The 23,610-nt window shown below is 36.5% G+C and overlaps 1 protein-coding gene across 6 annotated transcripts in view; it reads left to right on the top strand.

The window, feature by feature from the left end:
• The window catches only part of CFAP94 (cilia and flagella associated protein 94), a 57,595-nt gene that overhangs the window by 27,218 nt on the left and 6,767 nt on the right, over positions 1 to 23,610 (top strand). For 4 of the 6 annotated variants that reach the window (XM_034646543.1, XM_019795323.2, XM_011219775.3 and 1 more), the window contains 3 exons: positions 17,914 to 17,989; positions 20,633 to 20,793; positions 23,298 to 23,454. In XM_034646543.1, the coding sequence (XP_034502434.1) occupies positions 17,914 to 17,989; positions 20,633 to 20,793; positions 23,298 to 23,454 (394 nt within the window). The remainder of the gene's footprint in view (positions 1 to 17,913; positions 17,990 to 20,632; positions 20,794 to 23,297; positions 23,455 to 23,610) is intronic. The other 2 variants (XM_034646542.1, XM_034646544.1) reach the window with 2 other exon arrangements.

Genomic DNA, 23,610 nt, shown 5'->3' with positions numbered 1-23,610 from the left:
TTTTGGTTTATTTTCTTTAAACACAGGGCAGGGTTAAGAATTAGATTGAATATAAATTTGAAATCAGATAGGAATTATTAAATAATCTAAGAATGTATTTAATTGAAAATTCCATTTTATATTATACCAGAATAAAAAATTATAGCGATTCTTTAGCAATATAGAAAATGGATATGACATAATGATCGACACAAAGAATAGTATTTAGAGTATGATTACAACCATGTAAAAATTAAAAGGAATAGAGGAGAACCCAGAAACCTGTATATAGCTGATATTTTAGAGAAGTGGGAAATAATTCGCTCTTTAAAAATTTGTCACTTAGGGGCGCCTGGGTGGCACAGCGGTTAAGCGTCTGCCTTCAGCTCAGGGCATGATCCTGGAGTTATGGGATCGAGCCCCACATCAGGCTCTTCCGCTATGAGCCTGCTTCTTCCTCTCCCACTCCCCCTGCTTGTGTTCCCTCTCTCGCTGGCTGTTTCTATCTCTGTCGAATAAATAAATAAAATCTTAAAAAAAAAATAAAAATAAAAAAAATAAAAATTTGTCACTTAAAAAAATGTTCTTTGAGCAATCCAATAACTTTTAAAACAAAAAAATTGATTTTACTTCTCAGCATGGTAACTTCACTAGATAGAGTTAAACAATATTTATAGTTTTCCTGTCTTTTCTGCACATATTGGATGATTACTGTCTTCACCCCCCTGAATTTGGGCATGACTAGGACTTGCTTTAGCTAATAAGATGTGTGTGGAAGGGACATACTGATTTCTAAGGTGGGGGGAAAATAAAGAATGAGTAAATGGGGCCTAGACTTCACAGTAATTAAATATGCAGTAAAAAACAAAATGAAAACCCATTAACTTAAAGTTTGACAGGATTTGTGGTGGAACATTTGTGAAAACAGGGCAAATTAAAAACAAGGTAACAAAATTGTTGTACGAAAAAAGTGTCTAAAAATGTTTGGCCTTGATCTGATTCAAAATATTGGATAATTTCTCCCCCCCTCAAATTCCTTGATTATAATTAATATTTAATGAAAACCCATCAACATTTTATTCAAGAATTTCACGTTATTTGAAAATTGTGAAATAATAATTAGGAAACATAATTTGTTACTTGAATTAACATGGCTAACACAATTCTTATGCACATGTCTGTTAAAATGGCTTATGCAGTGATGATTTATTACAGTTCTGTTAATGTTGGAAATAATTTTATATTAAAAATATAAGCATATAAATTCACTGTAATAACAAACAGTGCAATTATAGATCTTTTTCAAGGTCTATCATTCGTTACAGTAACGAGTTATTTCCTTTACTCTCAACTAGTGAGCTCAAATCTACCAAACTAAGCTTTCCTCGGTTCAAATGGCTCTTATCAGTGTGTTTACATCTGGTTTTTCCATTGTTATTTCATGCTTTATGAACAGTTTCAACTTATAACAATAACTAAAGATATGTCAATGGCTAATGTTGATAATGCCACAAAAGTACGCCCAGGAAAAGCATTCTACCCAGTGGTAAAATGCATGTTTCATGGAATATTGAAGCTGTCCTCAAATAAGTAGTCTAGGAAACCCAGAGTTAAGATCAGCAATGAGTGATACGGCAGAAACAGTTTTATTTTATGAAACTTCTCCTCAGCCTGGGAAGCTTGACCAACAATTCTATGAATAGGAGACAGGGAAACCTGGCTGGAGGGAACTGTTATCAGGGGATTTCAAAAGAGAAAATTGCCCAAAAGATGAGTAACATTAATTCACTTAGTGCCCCCGTTTCCAGGAACCAAAACTCTCATCACACCGAGCAGGCGTGTGTATCGATGCTTATGCTTGTGTGCTCTAGCATCCTTCCAGAACCCCCACACAATTCTGAGAAAGTTTATATGAATAATGCTAAAGCACGAATGTGTTCCACAGAAGCAGAAGGATCCTGAGGTCATGGTTAAGTGTGCCAAGGCAGGAGGGAAAAGCCGTCTCCTGTGCTGAAGGAGGATCGGTGGGGCGGGGTCAGGCCCGCGGAGCAGCAACTGCTTGGAGCGAAGAATCCCCCAGGCGCTTGCTGTGCTTTGCTGGGTAGGAAAGAAGGGAGGGCAGATTGTAACAATGGTCCGTTGGGCCTACTCTTGCTACTAATACCGAACAGTGTAAACCACCTTTTGTAAGTGTGAGTAGCCTGCAGAAGGTAGAAATCACTGGATAGATAAAGAGAGTCAGCAGCTCAAAAGAGGAGGGCGAAGATAATTTGATGGAATTTATGGGGGGAAAAAGTAGAAGAAAGGATGGAAAGAAGTAAGAGATTCAAGATCTGTATACAAGAAGTTCCAGAAATTGAGAAGGGAAAGGATGGGTTTAATATAGTAATTGGCTTGGGATTTGAAATTAATTTTTATTTGTATTTAAAAAAATAACATTAAAGTTTTAAATGTAAAAACAAACTAATGAAAACTCAGAATGATACAAATATATGAGGAGAATATAGGAAAGTTATTTTATTATCTTTACAAGAAGATCTTTCTTATCAGTGCATCCAAATCAAGACCATAAAAGGAGATTCTGGATTCAAACACTTGTATAGCCAAATAAACCTCTCTATGAAGAAAGTTGAAAGATAATGAAATGGAAAAACTATTTAAACATATAAAACAAGGGGTTAATATTTTAATATAAAGAGCTCTTACAAACTGGTAAGATAATTTCCTATTGTGAGATTAGGCAAAGGACTTGAGTAGGCAGATGAGAGGAGAAATGCAACTAGCCAATGAAAAAATAAAAAGATAGTGAATCAAGTAAGTGATCAAATTAGAAGCAACATGATACCCTGTCTTCTCAGATCGAGCATGAGGGGGAGGAGGCATTTTCATATACTGTTGTTAGAAATGTAAATTTGTACACTCTTTCTGAAGGGCAATTCGGTACTATGTAAATGTACCCAACAGTGATTGTGATTTTAATTTTAATAATTTATTATGAAATAATAGGACAAATAAATAAAAATATGCTACAATATTTATTGAGATATTTTTATAGTAGCAAATATTTTCCACAGGGTAATTAGCAATCAAATAGCCGACAAATATTAGTAGCCATTGAAAATAATGATATAGACTTTATATACTTCTCTTAAATTTTAAATTGAGATAAAATTGACATACCTGTTAGTTTCAGGTGTACCACATAATCATTTGATATCTTTACAATGAAATAATTACCATAGTAAGTCTAATTAAATTAATGTCCATCATCACACATAGTTAAAATATTTTCTTCTTGTGATGAGAACTTTTACGATCTCTCTTAGCAACTTTCAAATATACAATACAGTATTATTAATTACAGTCACCATGCTGTACATCACATCCCCAGGACTTACCTGGAGTTTTTTACCTTTTAGCCGTCTTCACCCATTTTACTCACCACCACCCCCACCAATCCCTGGCAACTGCCAGTCTCTTCTCTGTGAGTTTGTTTTTGTTTTTGTTTAGCTTCCACATATAAGTGAGATAATCCAATATTTGTCTTTCTTTGACTTATTTCACATAATGCCTTCCAGGTCCATCCATGTTGTCACAGATGGCAAGATTTCCTATTTTATGACCTAATAATATTCATTTGTGTATATATACTGTGTTTACTTTATCCATTCATCCATCAGTGAACACTTGCATCTATGTTTGACTACTATCAGTAAAGCTGTAGTGAACATGGAGGTGCATATATCTTTTCAAGGTTAGTGTTTTTATTTCCTTTGGATAGATATCCAAGTGTGGAATTACTGGATCATATGGTAGTTCTATTTTTAATTATTTTGAGGAAGCTCCAGACTATTCTCCATGGTGGCTGCACCCATTTACATTCCCACCAACAGTGCACAAGGGTTCCTTTTCCTCTACTTCCTTGCCAACCCTTCTTATCATCTTTTTGAAAATAGCTATCCAAACAGGAAACAGGTGATATCTCATTGTGTTTTTTGATTTGCATTTCTCTGATGATTGGTGATGTTGAGCACCTTTTCATGTAACTGTTGACCTGTTTCATGTATCTAAATGTCTTCTTTGGAAAAATGTCTACTCAGATCCTCTGCCCATTTTTGTTTTGGATTGTTTTTTTTACTATTGAGTTATGTAGATTCTTTGTATATTTTGGATATTAACCCCTTATCAAATATATGATTGGCGAATATTTCTTCCATTTGGTAGGTTGCCTATTTGTGTTGTTGATTGTTTCTTCTGTTCTACAGAAGCTTTTAAGTTTGATGTTTTCCCACTTATTCATATTTGCTTTTGTTGCCTTTGTTTTTTGGTCACCAAGACTAATGTCAAGGAGTTTACCACCTATGCTTTCTTCTAGGAGTTTTATGGTTTTAAGTCTTATGTTCAAGTCTTTAGTCCATTTCGAGATAATTTTTGTATATGATATAAAGTGTTCCAGTTTCATGCTTTTGCATATAGCTGTCCAGTTTTCCCAGCACCGTTTACTGAAGAAACTGATCTTCTCTCATCGCATATTCTCCGGTCCTTTTCATAAATTAATTGACCAGGCATGCGTGGGTTTATTTCTGGGCTCTGTATTCTGTTCCATTGATAAATGTGTTTGTTTTATGCCAATATAATACTGTTTTAATTGCTATAGCTTTGTAATATAATTTCAGATCAGGATGTGCAATGCCTTAGCTTTGTTCTTTTTTCTCAGGATCGCCTTGGCTATCCAGGATCTTTTGTGGTTCCATACACATTTTAGGATCATTTGTTCTATTTCTGTAAAAAAATGTCATTGGATTTTGATAGGCATCACACTGAACCTGCAGATTACTTTGGGTAGTATGGACTTTTTAACAATATTAAGTCTTTTAATCCATGAGCATAGAATATCTTTCCATTTATATGTGTTTTTAATTTCATTTATCAGTGTTTCATTTTTCAGTATACGGGTCTTTTACTTCCTTGGTTTAATTTATTCCTGGTATTTTATTCTTTTTGATAGAATTGTAATTGTATTGTTTTCTTGATTTCTCTGATAGTTTGTTTTTAGTATATAGAAATGCAACTGAGATTTGTATATTGAATTTGTATCCTGTAATTTTACTGAATTTATTGATAAATTCTAACAGATTTTTCTTGTAGTCCTTAGTGTTTTCTATATATAATATCATGTCATCTGTAGATAGTGGCATTTTTACTTGTTGTTTTGCTTGACTAATTGCCCTGGCTAGGGCTTCCAATACTATGTTGAATAAAAGTGGTGACAGTGGGCATCCTTGTCTTGTTCTTGATCTGAGAGGAAAAGCTTTCAGCTTTTCAGTGTTGGGTGTGATGGTTGTGAGCTTGTCATATAAGGCCTTCGTTATGTTAAGGTACATTCCCTCTATACCTACTTTGTTGAGAGTTTTTTAAAAAAATGGCTGTTGAATTTTGTCAAATGCTTTTTCAGCACCTACTGAGATGATTATATGATTTTTATCCTTCATTTTGTTAGTGTGCTATATCACATTGATTGATTTGTGGATGTTGAGCCATTCTTGTATCCCTGTAATATACCCTACTTAATCATAGTGTACAACCCTTTTAACGTATTGTTGAATTCACTTTGCTAATATGTTGTTGAGAATTTTGCACTCTGTTTATCAGGGATATTGGCCTATAATTGTATTACAGTGTTCTTGTCTGGTTTTGGTATCAGGGTAATACTGGACTTGTAAAATGAGTTTAGAAATGTTCTATTTTATTCCGTTGTTTGAAAGACTTTGAGAAGGATTAGTATTAATTATTCTTTAAATGTTTGGTAGAATTCATCAGTGAAGTCATCTGGTCCGGATTTTTGTTTGTTAGGAGGTTTTTGATTACTTATTCAATTTCCTTACTAGCAATTGATCTGTTCAGATATTCTCTTTCTTCAAGATTCAGTCTTGGCAGGTTGTATGTTTCTAGGAATATCCATTTCTTCTGGGTTGTATATTTTGCTAGTGTGTAATTGTTCAGAGTAGTCTCTTATGATCCTTTGTACTTCTGTGGTATCAGTTGTAATGTTTCCTCTTTCATTTCTGATTTTATTTATTCGTTTCTTCATGAATCTAGCTAAAGTTTTGTCAGTTTTGTTTATCTTTTTTAAAAAATATCTTTTATTGATCTTTCCTATTGTTTTCTTAGTCTCTATTTCACTTACTTCTGTTCTGATCTTCGTTATTTACTTCTAATTTTAGGCTTCATCTGTTCCTTTTCTAGTTCTTTGAGGTATAAAGTTAGGTTATTTATTTGGAATCTATCTTGTTTCTTGATTTAAGCATTTATTGCTATGAACTTTTCTTTTACAACTCCTTTTGTTGCATCCCATAGGTTTTGGTATGTTGTATTTCTATTTTTTTTTTAAGATTTTATTTATTTATTCGACAGAGATAGAGACAGCCAGCGAGAGAGGGAACACAAGCAGGGGGAGCGGGAGAGGAAGAAGGAGGCTCATAGCGGAGGAGCCTGATATGGGGCTCGATCCCACAACGCCGGGATCACGCCCTGAGCCGAAGGCAGACGCTTAACCGCTGTGCCACCCAGGCGCCCCTGTATTTCTATTTTTATTTGTCTCAAGGTATTTTTTTAAATTTCTCCATTGAGTTCTTCTTTGACCCATTGGTGGTTCAGTAGCATGTTTTTTAATTGCCACATATTTGTGAATTTTCCAGTTTTCTTGTAATTGATTCCTAGTTTCATAACATTGTGGTTGGAGAAGATGCCTGATATGATATCAGTTTTCTTAAATTTATTAAGACTTATTTTGTGGTCTAACATATGATCTATCTTGGAGAATGTTCCGTGTGCACTTGAGAAGAATGTATATTCCGTTGCATTTGGATGGAATGGCCTATATATGTCTGTTAAATTCATCTGGTCTAACATATTATTTAAGGCCAATGTTTCCTTATAGGTTTCTGTCTGAATGATCTAATAATTGATTAAAGTGGGGTATTAAAGCTCCCTACTATTATTGTATTGCTCTTTCTCCCTTTAGATCTGCTAATAATTGCTTTCTATATTTAAGTTCTCCTATGTTGGGTACATAAATTTTATGTTGTATATTGTTAGATTGCCCCCTTTATCATTATGTAATGACCTTTGTCTCTTATTAGTCTTTATCTTAAAGTCTTTGATAGAAGTGCAGCTACCTTATCTTTCTTTTGGTTTTCATTTGCATGGAGTATTTTTTCCATCCCTTCACACACTGTGTGTGTGTGTCTTTACATCTGAAGTGAATCTCTTTTGGGCAGCCTATAGATGGGTCTTCTTTCTTTATGATTTAACCACTCTGTGTTTTTTGATTGGAGAATTTAGTTGGTTTACATTTGAAGTAGTTATTGATAGGTAATTACTTATTGACATTCTGTTCATTGTCTTCTAGTTATTTTGTAATTCCTCTGTTCTTTCTTCTTTTCTTGCTCTCTTCCTTTTGTATGATGCCTTGATTTGTGGTGGTATGCTTTGATTCTTTTCTCTTTATCTTTTGTGGGTCTACAATAAGTTCCGTGCTTTGTGGATACTATGAGGCTTACATAAAACAACATATTTATAACTGTCCATTTTAAGCTGATAACAATTTAAGTTTGAACACATTCTAAAGCTCTGTATTTTAACTCCACCATGTTCTATGGTTTTGATGTCACCATTTACATCTTTTTATCTTGTGTATTCCTTAACAAATTATAGTATAGTTATTTTTACTACTTTTCTGTTTTCACCTTTATAGTAGCTTTATGAGATTGACTCACCATCTTTACATTAATTATTCTGAATTTTACTATACATTTACCTTTACCAGTGAGATTTATGCTTTCATGTGTTTTCTGTTACTAAATAGTACCCTTTTGTTTCAATTTGAAGAAGTCACTTTGACATTTCTTGTAATATAAGGCTGGTCTAGTGGGGATCAACTCTTACCTTTTGCTTGTCTGGAAAGCTTTATCTCTCCTCCAATTCTGAATGATAACTTTGCCAGGTATTCTTACTTGGCAGTTTTTGTTTTTGATTTTTCTTTTAGCACAATAAATTGTGACACTCCCTTCTGCCCTGCAAACTTTCGGCTGAAAAAAATCTGCTGACTGTTTTATGGGGGCTCCCTTGTATGTCATGAAATATTTTTCTCTTGTTGCTTTTCAGATTCTCTCCTTGTCTTTTACTTTTGACACTTTAATTATAATGTGTCTTGGTGTGGGTCTCTTTGGGTTCATCTTTTTCGGAACTCTCTGGGCTTCCTGGATCTGGATGTCTGTTTTCTTCCCCAGGGTAGAAGTTTCCAGTCATTATTTCTTCAAATAAGTTTTCTACTCCCTTCTCTCTTCTCCTTCTGGGACCCCTATAATGTGAATGTTGACCTGTGTAATGTCTGTAAGTCTCTAAAGCTATCTCCGCACTTTCTCTCTCTCTCTTTCTCTGCTCTGATTGGGTGAATTCCACTGCCCTTTGAGTTTATTAATTGTATTTTTTCCGTTCATTTTTTGTATTTTTCAGCTCTGTGATTTCTATTCCACAGTCTTATGTTTTCTATCTCTTTGTTGAAATTCTCACTTTGTTCATCCCTTCTTCTTTTGAGTGTGGTGAGCATCTTTATGACCATTGTTTTGAACCTTTATCAGATTAGCCACTTACCTCCAGTTCAGTAGGGTCTTTGCTGAGGTTTTATCTTGTTCTTTCCTTTAGAATATATTCCTTTGTTTCTTCATTTTACATGACTCTCTCTGTTGGTTTCTGTGCATTAAACAGCCACCTCTCCCCGTCTTGGAGTGGCCTCATGTAGCAGATGAAACGTATCATTCAACCTTGCCTTAGCTCTTCATTGTCTCTTGGTCTTTTGTGATTGTCCAAAGCAGCCTACTTTATTTTTAGTGGCTCTCAGTAGCTGAGGATGCACCAAGATCTGTTCCCAAAGATGAGGGTCTCCATCAGCACCTAGGTTCAGGTTAATTGGAAGCCAGGCCTTCAGGCAGCAGCTTATAAAGTATGCAAATGTACATCTTTCCGGGGAATACTGGAAGAAGGATATTTTTGTTTGCTCCCTCTGTGCTAAGTGCTGGGGTGATAGCCAGTTAAGACTGTTTCTTTCTTTGCAACTGTTTTGGTGAACCATGAAAACAAGCCCCATTGGCCACCAGACCCAGGCAATCAAGAGGTATCACCTGGGCAGCAGCCACAAAAATCAGGGAACTAGATGCAAAACTCAGGGCACCAGGCACGTGTACTAACTGTCTTCTGCTAAATAGTGGTGCTCTAGAGCGAAGCAGGGAGAGAGAGAGAGAGCGAGAGTGGGAGCTCGAAGAGAGAGCACCCATTGCAGTCTCTGGGGAGGATTACAGTTGGCCCTTGGATGTGTTTTTAATTAGAAGCCTGCCCCTCAGGCCATAGCTATTTAGATTAAGCTAATAGGCCTCTTTCACAAAAAGACTGAACTCCTGGGTCTGTTGCCTCTCCTGGGGATGGTGGCCAGTTAAGAACCCTTTCACTATTTGTTACGGCCCTATGGGACTTTTGTATGTGAGCCCTACTGGTCACCAGAGCCACGCAATCTGCAATCTAAAGGTGTCCCCTGGGTGGTGGCTGCAGAAAATCACACACAGAAATAGGTTGTAAGCTCCTTTCTGGGCGATACTGGAATCTGGCGCTAGACAGAGGGAGAACACAGAGATGGTGCCCACTGGTTTCTGTTTTTGAAGAGTAATTCAATAGGCCCCTAGAGGTGCATTAAATTATATGCCCTGGCCCTCGGGCCTATACTTTAAGATAAGCAAATAAGCCTCTTTCACAGAAAGTCAGGGCGATTTTTCTGTCTGCTGCTTCTGCACTAGGCCCTGGGGCTGGTAAGTCAAACAGAGGAAGCTTTGTAACTGTTTCTCAGCTTGCTATAGCCTTGTGGGTTTTGTGGACACAAGCCCCTTCGGCTGTCAAAGCTAGGTATTTTAGGGGCTGATCTCTCAACTGCAGGTTTTAAAAGTTACAGTGCTAGATATGGGGTTCAAATACTTCAGTCCTCAGAGAGATGTTGATGTCTATGTACTCCCTCCTGATTGCGGGTCACTGCAGGGAAGTGGGATTCGTGGCAAGATTGTGTCTCAGCCTTTGCTACCCACTTTGATGTGGGTTTTTTCTCATTCACCCAATGTGTGGGAGTTACTCAGCTAGTTTTGGGCTCCCCCCCTCCCCACCGCCCAGCCCCAGAGGAAACTCTTCTATATGTAGGTGTAGTTTTGATGTGTCTGTGGGAGGAGGTGGGTTCAAGGTCCTCCTACATCACCATCTTGAACTGGAACCTATATACTTTTATATAGAAAGATACCAAAAATGTATTGTTAAGATACTTATTCAAGTTACAAAACCATATTAGCCATAGGATTCTGTTTTGTGAGGGGATTTCTGTTACTTGTTAATGCATAGAAGAAAATCTGGAAGCCTAGTCACCAAACAGCAGCTATTTTGGTGGTCAGGTGTGGGGAGTGTGAGAAAAGTGAGATGATTCTATAATATCAGTGATTTTAAAATTTTCTTTACACTTCTGTATTGTTTGAATTTTCAATAAGCAAGTATTGAACACACATTACTTTTTTCCCCACACACTACTTTTCTAATAGAAAATGAAACAATATATTTCCTTTTTTTGATTTTAAAGGGAGAAAAGTTCATAAGCCTCTGTGATGCCCGTTTGCTGTTTCGTCATCGTGAAATTCTCTTCCAGCCATCATCCTCACCCACTGCACCTAACTTCTGTTTGTCTTTAAGGAGTTACCTTAAATTTTACCTCCATAAAGTTTTCCCCTTCAGGCTAAATTAGATGTCTCTACTCCATTCTTATTCTGTTTAATTATCAGAATTCTTAACCTTAAATAATTATGATCTTGAGGATAAGAGTGTCTTGACAGTTTGTATTTAGTGTAAGCACAGGGCCTGGTATATGTTAGGGGTTCAATGAATGTTTATTGAATGAATGAAATAAGTGAATGAATGTATGCTTAAGTGATTAAAAGTGGGCCCTGACCTGAGTCTGATTTGTTGTGAACTATCTGTGTAAAAGCACAGCCACCCATATCAAGGAATTCGCCACTATCCACACTTCCGTCATTCTGTATTAGAGATGCTTGAGACCCTTTCAGTTACAATTGAGTGTGCTGCGAACGATTTATGCTACATTTAGGGAAACTTTGATCTTGGCAGTAGAGATTCTTGGGAACCTGTCCTCAGCAGTTCTTATCCCTGTAGTGATGTGACATAGTACAAATGGTGATAGGGAGGCTTCATTTTCACCACAAGGCCTCAGGAAGTGTGCGCTTTGCAGTCCATTCGGAACTCAGAATGAATTTGAAGCAATATATGTGAAGGACAGTTAGGTTTGTATTCCTTTATAATCACAGCAGTAGAAGGACTATCATAACCCTAAATGCCATTCACAACACTGTTTTGTTCGGCAAGTGTATTCTAAACTTTTTTAATTGGCATGTAAATTCATGAAATTTAACTTGTATGTATCTGTGTACCTGTGTTTAAGTATATGTATAAATTAGGGACTACCTGTTACATCAGTAGGAAAACAGTATATTTTGGCTTTAGGGGAAGAGATTTCTGTATTTTTACAACTTTCTTATTTAGGGTAAACTGCTTACCTTTAAAATTTTTAGGTTGGCATATTTTAATATAAATATATTTCCCCTATCTTTTTTAACGAATTTGGAGGCTGATTGCAAGACAAATTATCAGTATAAAAGGTCGGAATTACCCAAAATACCTGAGTTGTATGTGATATGTGATATGATAACAAGTAAAAAGTATTTAGCACCTTGTTAAAAAAACTAAATCTCAGAAGATGATCCAAATTATCTTTTTTTATAGGTCTATTAAGAACTTTGCCACTAGAGGGCTCTTAATACCATATTTTAGTTAATTTAAATGTGTAATAATAATAACACTAAAATTATAGGTATTGGGTAATATTGTCTTCCCAATTTATGTATCTTACAAAATTTTTAGAAAAGCCTAATTTAAATGTTGTGCATTTATGAGAAATGTTTTTTTAAAAAGATGATAATCACCTTCAGAAATATTGTAGTGATCTAAGGAGCATGCATGATATATGGGCCTTTGAACTTTTTAAAGTTCAAGTTAAAAATAGTCTTTATCTTTAAGATACTCTAAAAAGATATGAGATTTAACATAAATATGAGTAGATATATATAAAACATTACTAAGTACCTTCTATAAGAAATTCAACATGATCTTTATTTTCAACGAACAATCTTGTGGAGAACATATTCTGATATGTGCAATGAGGGAGATTATGGATGGGAGTTAAGAGATCACATTTGATCCAAAAGAAAAATAGAGTGAATGGATGTCTTCTCTGATGAGGTAACATTTGAACTAGATCCTTTGATAGGCATGGAGAAGTTTAGATGAGAAGGAAAATTATTCGGGTTATTGGGGAAAAGTGTGAAGACGTGAACTATCTCTGGAGATTCAGGTACTTGTTGGCATCATCATGGATAAAGTTAAAATCCATGAGAATAACCCATGTAAAAAATATAGCGTCAACATTTAGTGACCTTCAACTTCCCACAAATTTAATTCAGCGACCCATTTTCATGGTCATACCCCGGACCTTCTGCTTATTTCTTTACTCAACAAATATTTATTGAATGTCTACCTATGTATGCAGGTCCTGTTCTGCCCTCACAGGACAATGATGAAAGGACAAATGAGATTCTTGCTCTCATGATTTATATACAAGTCATGAGAGACCAACAATAAATAAAAACTGGAGAACAGCAGATAGTAATAAATGTCATGCACAGAATTAAACAGGATTATGGGAGATAATCTGGTGGTGACTAGATTGGGTGGTTGGGGAGGGCTTTTATGATGAGTTATTATTTAAGCTGAGAACGACTAGAAGGAATCAGCTATGTAATAGGGTAAAAATATTCTAGTCTGAGAGTACAATTACTACAAAGGTCATGAGACAGAAATGAGTACCAGGTAAGAAGGCCAGTGGCCTGACATATGTTGGAAGGAGGAAAGTGGTGTGTGATGACATCAGAGAGGAAAGCAGAAGCCAGAAGAATCAGGGCTTTGCAGGCCAGAGGAAAGTGAGGATTTTATCATATATGCAATGGGAAGCTGTTAGAGGGTTGTAAGTGGGAGGGTGGCGTGATCTGATTGATAGCTTTGCACAGTTATTCTGGCTCCTGTGTAGAGAATGGATTGGGCGGGGCCAGAGTAGAAGCTCAGCATCTGGTTAATAGCAGTGGGGAGGCATGGGGAGGCATGAGGAGCCATGGTGCCTGGTCGAAGGTGGTAGTAAGAGACATGGAAAGGTGGATATGTTTGGGATATGTTTTGCAGGTAAAACAGCCCTGCGGAGTTTCTATTTTGGGAAACTAAGCGGATGGTGGTGCAGTTTACTGAGATGCACAGGAATGGACTGAACTGGTTGAGAGTGACAGTGAAACAAGAGTTTTATTTTGGGCAGGGTACTTTTGGGACACATGAAGGGAAATGTCAGGTAGGCAGATGTGAACCTGGAGCTCTGCTCAAAGTCAGCTACGTGTCCGCGCGGACTGTGCATCGCGCTTCTAGAGTTGAGCAGTACAGACTGTGTGTGTCCCGAAGAGCCTCGCTAGCACAGATCTGGAAACCACTGGCCTACAGATGGTATTAAAGCCACAGGAATAAATGAGACTTCAGCAAACTCAGGATAATCATTCTTAGCTTTTAGACAAAATGAAGCAAATGACACTGTATTTTCGAAATTCATTTTGATTCCTTATGAAGAGCCAATTCCAACAATTTATTCTGTAGCTCTAAATTTAAATCACCTTTTGATGGAAAACTGGACTTCAGACCAATGAACTTCCTTTATATAGATATTCTTTTGATGGACAACAAAATTCTAGACCAATTTGTACTCAGTGCTGATGTTTTTCAGATATGCAATATCAAGATCACTTCCGGCACTGATAATTGTTGATGTCAACACATACTTTCTCATCATATACTCTCATGATTTTTGTGGCTTTTGATTGGTTTAGTTACGTTTTTACATTTAAATCTTTTATCCATCTGGAATTTATTTTAGTGTAAAGTGGGAAAAATCTAAATTTGTTTTATTTCAAATCTTACCCAACTGTCTCAAAACACCATATGAACCTAGGTTTTTCCTATTGATCTGAAATGCCAAATGCTAAATTCCCAAGTGGATCATGAGATCTATTTCTGGAATCTCTATTCTGTTTCCACTGATCTTATTCATGATCCAGGTTGTTTTATATCAAATTCAAATTATATATATATATTTTTTTCCATGTTACAATATCTGTTTTGTATCTGTTTCCATGTTACAATATTTGTTTTATATCAAATTCAAATTATATATATATATTTTTCCATGTTACAATATCTGCTCATTTATCAAGTTGCAACAAAAAAATACTTTGCTAGTGTTCTATGAAGTCCTTCCCATGTTGTAAGGCAATTCCTGTGTCTGTTGAGCCCAGGTCTCATTGAAAAGTTATACTTTAGCTACCTTCTGTTTCATATTCTGTCAATGTTTCTAGGCAAACAGTTTTTAGAAAGTATTATTTTATAGATTTATTATACCTGTATAAATTTAGTGTTATTCAAGTAAAAATTCCAGTTGGTAATTTTGAGACTTGACAAAACACTACTGAAGTTTATTTGGAGAAGAAAAAAATCCATGAAAAATAGCCAATTTTGTAAAACAATTATGATGAAACAGGACTTTTCATGATCAGATATAAAACATGATGATAATATGAAGAAAAAAGCATTTTTTTTCTGCTTCATAGCCAACCAACACAAGGAGCTTCATAATGTATAAAACTGTGAAAGATTATATTGTCAACAGATGCGTTTTGGAGCTTAAGTTTTTTTTTTTTTTAAGATTTTATTTATTTATTAGACAGAGATAGAGACAGCCAGCGAGAGAGGGAACACAAGCAGGGGGAGTGGGAGACGAAGAAGCAGGCTCATAGCGGAGGAGCCTGACATGGGGCTCGATCCCATAACGCCGGGATCACGCCCTGAGCCGAAGGCAGACGCTTAACAGCTGTGCCACCCAGGCGCCCCATGGAGCTTAAGTTTTGTGCAGGAGTATGTTCTAATGGTGTGGTACAAGCGCAATGACAGGAAAACGTTCTGGAGTAGTCAGCAAGATTAAGGGGCTTGCACCAGAATGTAAATTGACACGTTGCTTCCTGCATCGAGTAGTCTAGCTTCAAAAAAGAGTCAGCTGAGGTAAAGAGTAGCATAAAATGGTAAAAATTCTGAATTATGTAAAGTCAGTGTGTTAAATACAAGATTATTGTATTCTGTGATAACAGAGAAGCTGATAAATTCCTGTTGTAGCATGGCATAGTACTATGGCTATCGAGGGAAAAGTTCCTTTGAGAAATCTAAATTTTGAGTTTTTCTGCAAGGGAGGATACCAGTTTGGTCTAAACTCTGAAGAATTCTCAACTTTTTTTGAAGATGTGAGTTGGAAAGCCTGCCTTGCTTATTGGCCTGAGATCTTTGGTATTTTGAATGATCAGAATCCTTCCTTGAAGAAAGAAACACAACTGGATTTTTAATGATAATGTCAAAGGCCACCTGGATGTCCATGTGCACCTCAAAATCAGCATACCCACAAGTGAATTCATTACTTTTCCCCCAAACCTGTCCTTCCTCGTCTTTTTCTTTTCTTTTCTTTTCTTTTCTTTTAAGATTTTATTTATTTATTTGACAGAGAGACAGCCAGCGAGAGAGGGAACACAAGCAGGGGGAGTGGGAGAGGAAGAAGCAGGCTCCCAGCAGAGGAGCCTGACGTGGGGCTCGATCCCAGAACACCGGGATCACGCCCTGAGCTGAAGGCAGACGCTTAACGACTGAGCCGCCCACGCACCCCCCTTTTTGTCTTTTCCTGATAACTGTATCACCATGCAGTTTAGTACCTAAGTCGGACACCTAAAAATCAGCCGTTACCTGTCCCTGGTCTTCTATAGCAAGTCACCCTCCATGGTATGTTGGTTCTACCTCTGTGTCGTCTCTCGTATATGCTCCTTCTAATGAACCTGATTACTTCTACCTTGAGTTTGGGCCTGATGCTCTTACTTTGGATATTTATGTATGTAATGTAATGTAATGTAATGTAATGTAATGTAATGTTAGCCGCCATACAGTACATCATTAGTTTATGATGTAGTGTGCCATGATTACTTTGGACTTCTTACTCTCCACTAAGGAATCCATTCATCAGCTGGCCACCAGAATACTCTTTCCAAATTCCACTTTCCTATTAAGTCCTTTCTGGGCTTTTATCCGTAGGAGAAATTCTAGTCTTTAGAGTGTCATCTAAACTTTACACTCTAGCCCCTGCCTCTCTCCAGCTTCAAATTTTTACAACTTCTTAGTATGTCTCACCCCAACCATACCTGAGTATTTGGGGTGCTTGGAACCCTTGTTTTACTTCATGCCTTTCTGCCTTCACACTTGGAATTTTTCCCACCATTTTTTTGGGGGAAGACCTAATTATCTTTCAAGATTTAGTTCAAACTTTACCACCTTTGGGTAGCATTTCCTATCTTTACCCACTCACGGAATATTTTTCCCACAGAATTAACTGTTCTTTCTATTTCTAGTATGACCCCCTGACTTTTTACTACAGTACCCACAAAACTGTACTATAACCATTTGTTTACCTGCTTTCCCTAATAGCCTGGGAGCACCTTGAGTCAGGACCTTGTCTTTTCTTGTTTATTCCTAGTATCTGGCAATGCCTGTACAATTTAGGCACTCTTAAAATTCTTTGAATGAATGAGTTAGTAAATGAGATGTTTCAGAGGTGCCATGGAAAGGGTTAGCAGAGAATGCAGTGGTATTAAAACTGGTCAAGAAGAAGACACAGGACAATACAGTGACAGGAATAAGGGACAAGATAATTTATTAAGGGAGACTGGGCTCTGTATGATGGTTGAGGATGAGAGACATGATGGGATTAACTAGCTTCTGACTAAAATTCTGGTATGAGATTTTCCTATTGCTCCAAAAGTACAGATGGCATATGGAGTCAAATGAAGTTTGCTGGATATCATCCAGTTTGCAAATATTAGCACACAGAAACCAAATACTTACAGTGTACACAGCTTTACTGTATACAATATTCTTCTCTTATTTTATTTGACTTTTAAAACAGTTATTTCCCTAAGCTTCAGTTTCCTTGTTTTGTAAAATGAAGATAATAGCCATCTCTTAGGATTGTTTCCAAGATGTGTTGTTATGCCTGGCACTCAGTTCAGTACCAAATATGTTGTTAGAGCAGGGATTTGAGGCCCAAAATGGTTCAATGACTTGCTAAATTACAAAAGTAAGTTAGTGGCAGTTTTAGATATACATTCTAGACTTATGTCCTCCTACTGAAATACTCATTACACTACAGTAGAGTGTCTTTTACATTACTTGGTGCATGGCATCTTTAATTTCCTCGAGAGGCTCACCCAAAAACGGGCTTTGGAATTAGTCTATCAGAGAGCTGATTGCCCAAGTCAAGGAAAATCTAAAACTTGGCTAAAATCAAAACGCGGCTGTAAGTAATGATTTTATAGCTTGCGTTGCCTTTCGTCTATTTTATACTTGAGCGTTGTCATCAGGGCGTCTGAGCAGACTAGCTCCTGCCCTCGTGAGGTTCTGTGGAGATGTGCTCTCATTTTAACTGATTTTTAAAATGTTGTTTTTGAGTCCACTTTTCCTGCCAGAGCAGGTGTCGGTTTGGGGCCCGAGAATTAAGGTAGCAGGCCTCCAAAGTGGGAACTGGAGCAGAAAGAGAGTGAAGAGTGAATCTGGGCTGCGGCAGACACTGACCATCATACCCATCTGTCCTTGTGTTTTCTGTAGGGTGTTGGTCAGGAAGAATCTGAAGCCACAAAAGGTGAACTGGAGATGAAATTATTAAGTGAAACAGTTTTATCAGGTATTCTTCTAAATTACATTTGTAGAATTTAACTTTATTGGGATTTTCGTGCTTACAACAGAAATGCAGCGTCATTATAAAAAAGCTCAGATGTTGCAGAAATCTATTTAAAATGAAAATTCTTCATAATCCCTCTTCTGAAATAACCAATATTAACAAAAATTTCTTCTATTTGTAGTTCTTCTCTCTCTAGCTCTCTTTTGATTTTTAATGAAACCATGAAATAGCATACAAGTGTTTGAAAATTACTCTTTTATCACTAATATTTGTTATTTTATGTAACATACTCTACGTACATACATAGAACATAATGCATATTCTGTTTAAATGAATAACATTCTATACGATCCTAAGTCAGAATACATCAATAACCTTATTTTTTAGTAGCTGTATAACTCCATCCAATAATGGAACATTATTTAAATCTTTATTAGTAGTAAAGTTATTTCTAATTTTTTATTACAATGTTGTAATGAATATTCACAAACGCACATACATAATCGTAAATTTCTCAACACTTTCGTATTCAGTCTTATCTCGGAAAATAGCAATTGGAAAGAGTTTAAAAATGTCAAAATGATAGTGATGTTTAATTTGCAAATCTTTTAGTTTGAGATTTATGTACATCACTTCCCAGGCACTTCTAAGGAATCCATTTTCTATAGATTTCTTAGCATATTTTTCATAACATACTTCTTGTCTACTTCTTCACTTTTTCCAACACACTTCTGTTTCAGCAGCCAGCTAGGTTTATATCCTTAAAACTTTTCTGTATCCTGAAGAGGTAATTTTCCTGTTAGAATTAGGATTCTATAATATGTTCATGAACGTCTGTCAGTAAGACTGAGGTTTTCTGTATGGTAATCTGAGTAATATATATCATAAATGTCTGAATTTAGATACAGTATTCTTTTTCTTTCTTTTTAGGTAAATGGATTATTAACTAGATAAATTTGAAAATTAAAGTCTGCATTTTATTGAAGGTATACAAGGGAAAAAGGGCAATTACTTAACTGGAATTTTCTTTGCATATTGTCATTCATTTTCAGGGTCTGCTCTCCCTGCGTTAAATTCAGTGACTTCTCAGTGTGCTTCCTTTCATGGGAGAGGAAAATTATAATGATAAATAATAAGACTAACACTTCCTAAGTTTTACTATGTGTCTGGCACCAGTTCTAAGCTTTTTGCATGTATTAACTCACAACTGCCCCAAATTCAATAAGGTAGATATTAGTATCTCTTTTGTAGAGGAAGGGGAGAAAAGACATGTTAATTAGCATATCTTGCATAAGATCACACAGCAAGTAAAGGGTGGAACCTATAAGTGATCTCATTTCCCTTTCTTATCTATCCTACAGGTGGGAATGGTCTTAGTGATAATGTGACTTAAAATATTCCCTTGATTGTGTATTGAGAATTATGGAATTATAGAATTTCCCCATAAAATTTTTTTTTAAAGATTTTATTTATTTATTTGACATAGAGACAGCCAGCGAGAGAGGGAACACAAGCAGGGGGAATGGGAGAGAAAGAAGTAGGCTCCCAATGAAGGAGCCCGATGTGGGGCTCGATCCCAGGACCCTGGGATCACACCCTGAGCCGAAGGCAGACGCTTAAGGACTGAGCCACCCAGGCGCCCCATCCCCATAAAATTTCTAAACAGAAGGGATTATCCAATACAGTTCTTCACTTTAAAGCCTCTATCCCTATTTCTTTTCCTTTTTTTTTTTTTTTTAATGAGCTGGGCCTATTTTTGTTGAAAAAAAATAACTTTAATATATGGACCAAAATTTATGTTTTTCACCATTTTACTTTCTTCTTTCAGATTTTTAACCCCATAATGTCCAATTTAAAAACAAAATATGTCACTTTGGCATAAGGATATTTTAAGTTAAGAGCAATTGAAAAGATGCAGATGCAAGAAAAGCTGCCTATCCTCCTCCTACTTGCCTAAAAACAAGAGATAAAATTTCAAAGGTGTCACTCCTCCTCTCTCTACCAAGAGGGACAATGGTTAATGCCCAGAGACAGCTTCAGACCCTGTCAGCCTGCAGAGGGAACCAGAGGAATCTGCATAACAAACTTTACTAACTAGTCCTTTTCTCTACCCTCAAAAACTTGAAACTGTTTTCCTTTCTCTTGTCATTTCCCCACAAATTTGTTGTTCTTGGTTGAAGAGGCTGAATAAGCCAGAGTTCTGAGCCACCTCTTGAGATTACTCATTTTTCCCTGGGTAATCTTCCATGTTTACATGAGATACACATATTAATGAATGATTTTTTTTCTCTTGTTAATCTTTTATTTTAGGGGTTTCAGCCAAGAACTCAGATGGGTAGGGGGAAAATTATTTTTCCTCCTCTACAATACATCTTTGAAGTTATTTTAATAGTAACATGCTTATTATATACAAATTCTTAGTGTCTGTATATAAACTATAAATGGAGCCCTCCCCTTTATCCTACCATTATACATGCTTACTACTACTCCCAAGGTTAGCTTTGTGAATAGCTTTGAATTAACCACTTTTTGATGTTTTAGTAGCTAAATAAAAACTTTGTTTCCAGTATGAGATTTTTCCTTTCCCTCCTAATACCAAAATGTTAACAGTCTATTCAGAAACTGAATTAATCTGATTAATTTTAGCACAGTTGTTGCTGATAGAGAATGCTAATGAAAAGCCGTGTTTCTTTGAAGACAATGAGGTTGATTTATGCCAATTCACAACCCTGGGTGGAGTGTACCACTTGGATATTTTGGAGCTTCCCCCACAGTGTAAACCAATGAAAGGCTGGATGATTGTGGAAGTAGGTTGATTTTTGAATTAAAATTATGAGTAAAATAATTTCTCACAGTTTTATCTTAAATGATCTAACATCTAATGAACTTTAACCCTATTAAGCAAACAAAAGGGGAAAAACTAATTTTAAACTGTTTTGAATTTATAAAATTTGAATCAAATACTAAAGGAAAGGACTCTAAAATAACATGAATTTTAAAACTATAATTCATACATGTTAATTGTAAACCTATAGCACTATGTTTAGATTGTGCCAGTTTGGTCTTAATAATGATAGTCTATTTAAGATGCTGGCAAACTTCTTCTGTGAAGGGCCAGATGGCAAATATTTTCAGCTTTGTGGGCATACCAGCTCTGTTGCAACTCTCAGTGTTGCCATCATAACAATAAGACAGCCATATGTAAATGAAAACTTTATTTACAAAAACTGGTGGTTTACCAGATTATCTAGGGCCATAGTTTGTATACCCTGGTCTAGGTCAGTGGTAACCAACACGTGGTCCCTTGACCAAAAGCATTGCCATCATCTGGGAATTTTCTAGAAATGCAGATTCTTGGGAATCAGAAAGTTTGGAGGTGAGGTTTGGCAGTCTGTGTATTAGCAAAACACACCTTAAAGTTTGAGAGCCACTGGTCTGGCTCCTTGACGTATAAAGTGTGGTCCATGAGCCAGCAGCATCAGCATCACCTAGAAACTTGTTGGAAATGCATAATTTGGTGCTTCACCTCAGATCTACTGAAACTGAATTTTAAGAAGACCCTCAGGTGGTTCATATGCACATTTAAGTTTGAGAAGCACAAATCCAGGTGATGGCAATGTTGTTGATGCGTGTTCCACACTTTTAGTAAGGATGCTAATGACAGCAGTTGTTAGATCATTTTTGAAGGACTGAAGGACTGAAATTCCTGTTTCAGTAAATAGTAACATTTGCCCTGGTATTGACTTGGTTTATTTTAACTTTACTTCATGGTGACTCATGTCCCAAATATACCCTGTTATATTGTCATAGCCCCTTCCTCCTTCCTTCTTTGCTCTCCAGCTTCTGAGTTCTTCCCCTTCCTCTTGTTCTCCCTGTCTCTCCACCTCTTTCTCTCTCTCCTCCAGCACATTACGTACATAGACTGCCAGGCACTTCTCACCCCAGTTCTACCGTTAAGGACTTTGGTGTATTCTTGTAATAGAGTGATATTTCTCAACTTCTATTTTTTTCCCATTATCACCTCTCTGAGGAGCCTTTGTAGACATTTTTTTTCCTAGCCGCCCACCCCATGAAATTTTAATACCCTAGATATACAATATATTTGTGTATATACTAAATATATAGCTGTGCTGTACACCTAAAAGAATATGATTTTTTCATGCCCCCCCAACTAATTTTCACCCCATTGGGGATGATGGTACTAATCCTTTCCCATTCTCCCCACAAATGAGAATGTACTTATTAGAGCATGCCTGGTGGAGATAACCTGGTCTGTAGCCACTCTGAACAATCTATTTGAAGCAGCTTTTCCTACCTCCGGGTTGCTTGAAGGACAAGGGGGAGTCCAAGAAAGGCATCCCTTTGGTGAAGGTAGGCCTTCAAAATTCTTTATCCATAGAAAGGCCCCAGCCAGAGCTGGGGTTTCCAAGAATTCATTCAAAGATCTGTTCTTGAATTTTGTTGGTGTCCTGATACCACCATTCCTTGTTCTCTGCTTGAGCCCAGAGTATCCTCCTTTGTGCTTGTTTTTCTCTTCTGCAACAAAGAGGTGTTCTTCCTTTTATTCAAGTCTCTTTTTAGTAATCTCCCACCTCCTCTAGAATTTTTACCCATCCAGTTTTTTCCTCTATTTTTTTACCATTCTTAATCTTCCCTACCCTTCCTTCCCTAGATCCTTCTCTCCTGTGTTCAAATAATGGACAAATCTCCCCCATCCCAGAGAAACCTGCTGTTGGCTTAATTTGCTTTCTCTCCCCAGCTTTATTGAGATATAATTGACATAAAACACTGTATAAGTTTGAGGTGTAACAATGTGATGATTTTTAATTTACTTTCATCCATTTGTTTCTATACTTCTCAAAAGTTTGCTTATACTCCTTACTCACTTCACCGACACACCCTAACCAAGGTATTAGAATATGGGATTTAGGGTCCTATAGCTCTGTTTTTGAGTTGGGTGCCTCCTTAAAGTCATTTTGTAATCTTTGGCAAATTATTTGATTTCTCTAAGTCCCAGTTATCTCTTTTAAATATATCTTGTAGGATTACTTAGAGGAATAAAATGATGAGTAAGTCCCAGCATAGAACCTGGACCATAGGAATAATTACGTAATTCAGATTTAGTGATTTTTTTTCCTCCTCAATCATTATCTTTTAATTTTGTTGTGACATTTTGTCAGTCTTTAGTTAAATGAGACCAATCTTCAGTGCTTATTAAGAATAATTATATATAGTTTGCTCAGCAATATTTACATCTTTAATTGTTACCAGTCAGCTTCTAACTTGATGTTATTTTGGTCATTTTCAAAAGATACTCAAAGAAGGATTGCGGAAATATATATATCCTCCAGAAACTACAGAAGATGTTGAAACAGAAAATGCTTTCCCACCCATAGAGGTCACACTTGAGGTTCAGGAGAATGTAATCTTTTTTGAAGATCCTGTGGTTGCAAGGTGGGATGGTGAAGGTACAGCAAAACCGTAGTTAGCTTTGATAATTATGTAATGAAAAGAGCTATAACACAAATCCTTAAAACAGAAAATACAGTGTGCAAACTCCGCATTTCTAATCTTACACATTTCTATGGCAACTCTAGTCTTTGTTTTGTTTGCTCTTGATGGAA

The sequence above is a fragment of the Ailuropoda melanoleuca genome, chromosome 16 (assembly GCF_002007445.2).
Source record: "Ailuropoda melanoleuca isolate Jingjing chromosome 16, ASM200744v2, whole genome shotgun sequence".
NCBI lineage: Eukaryota > Metazoa > Chordata > Mammalia > Carnivora > Ursidae > Ailuropoda > Ailuropoda melanoleuca.
The sequence above is the reverse complement of the archived record's forward strand: the minus strand, read 5'-3'. Positions and strand labels throughout refer to the sequence as shown.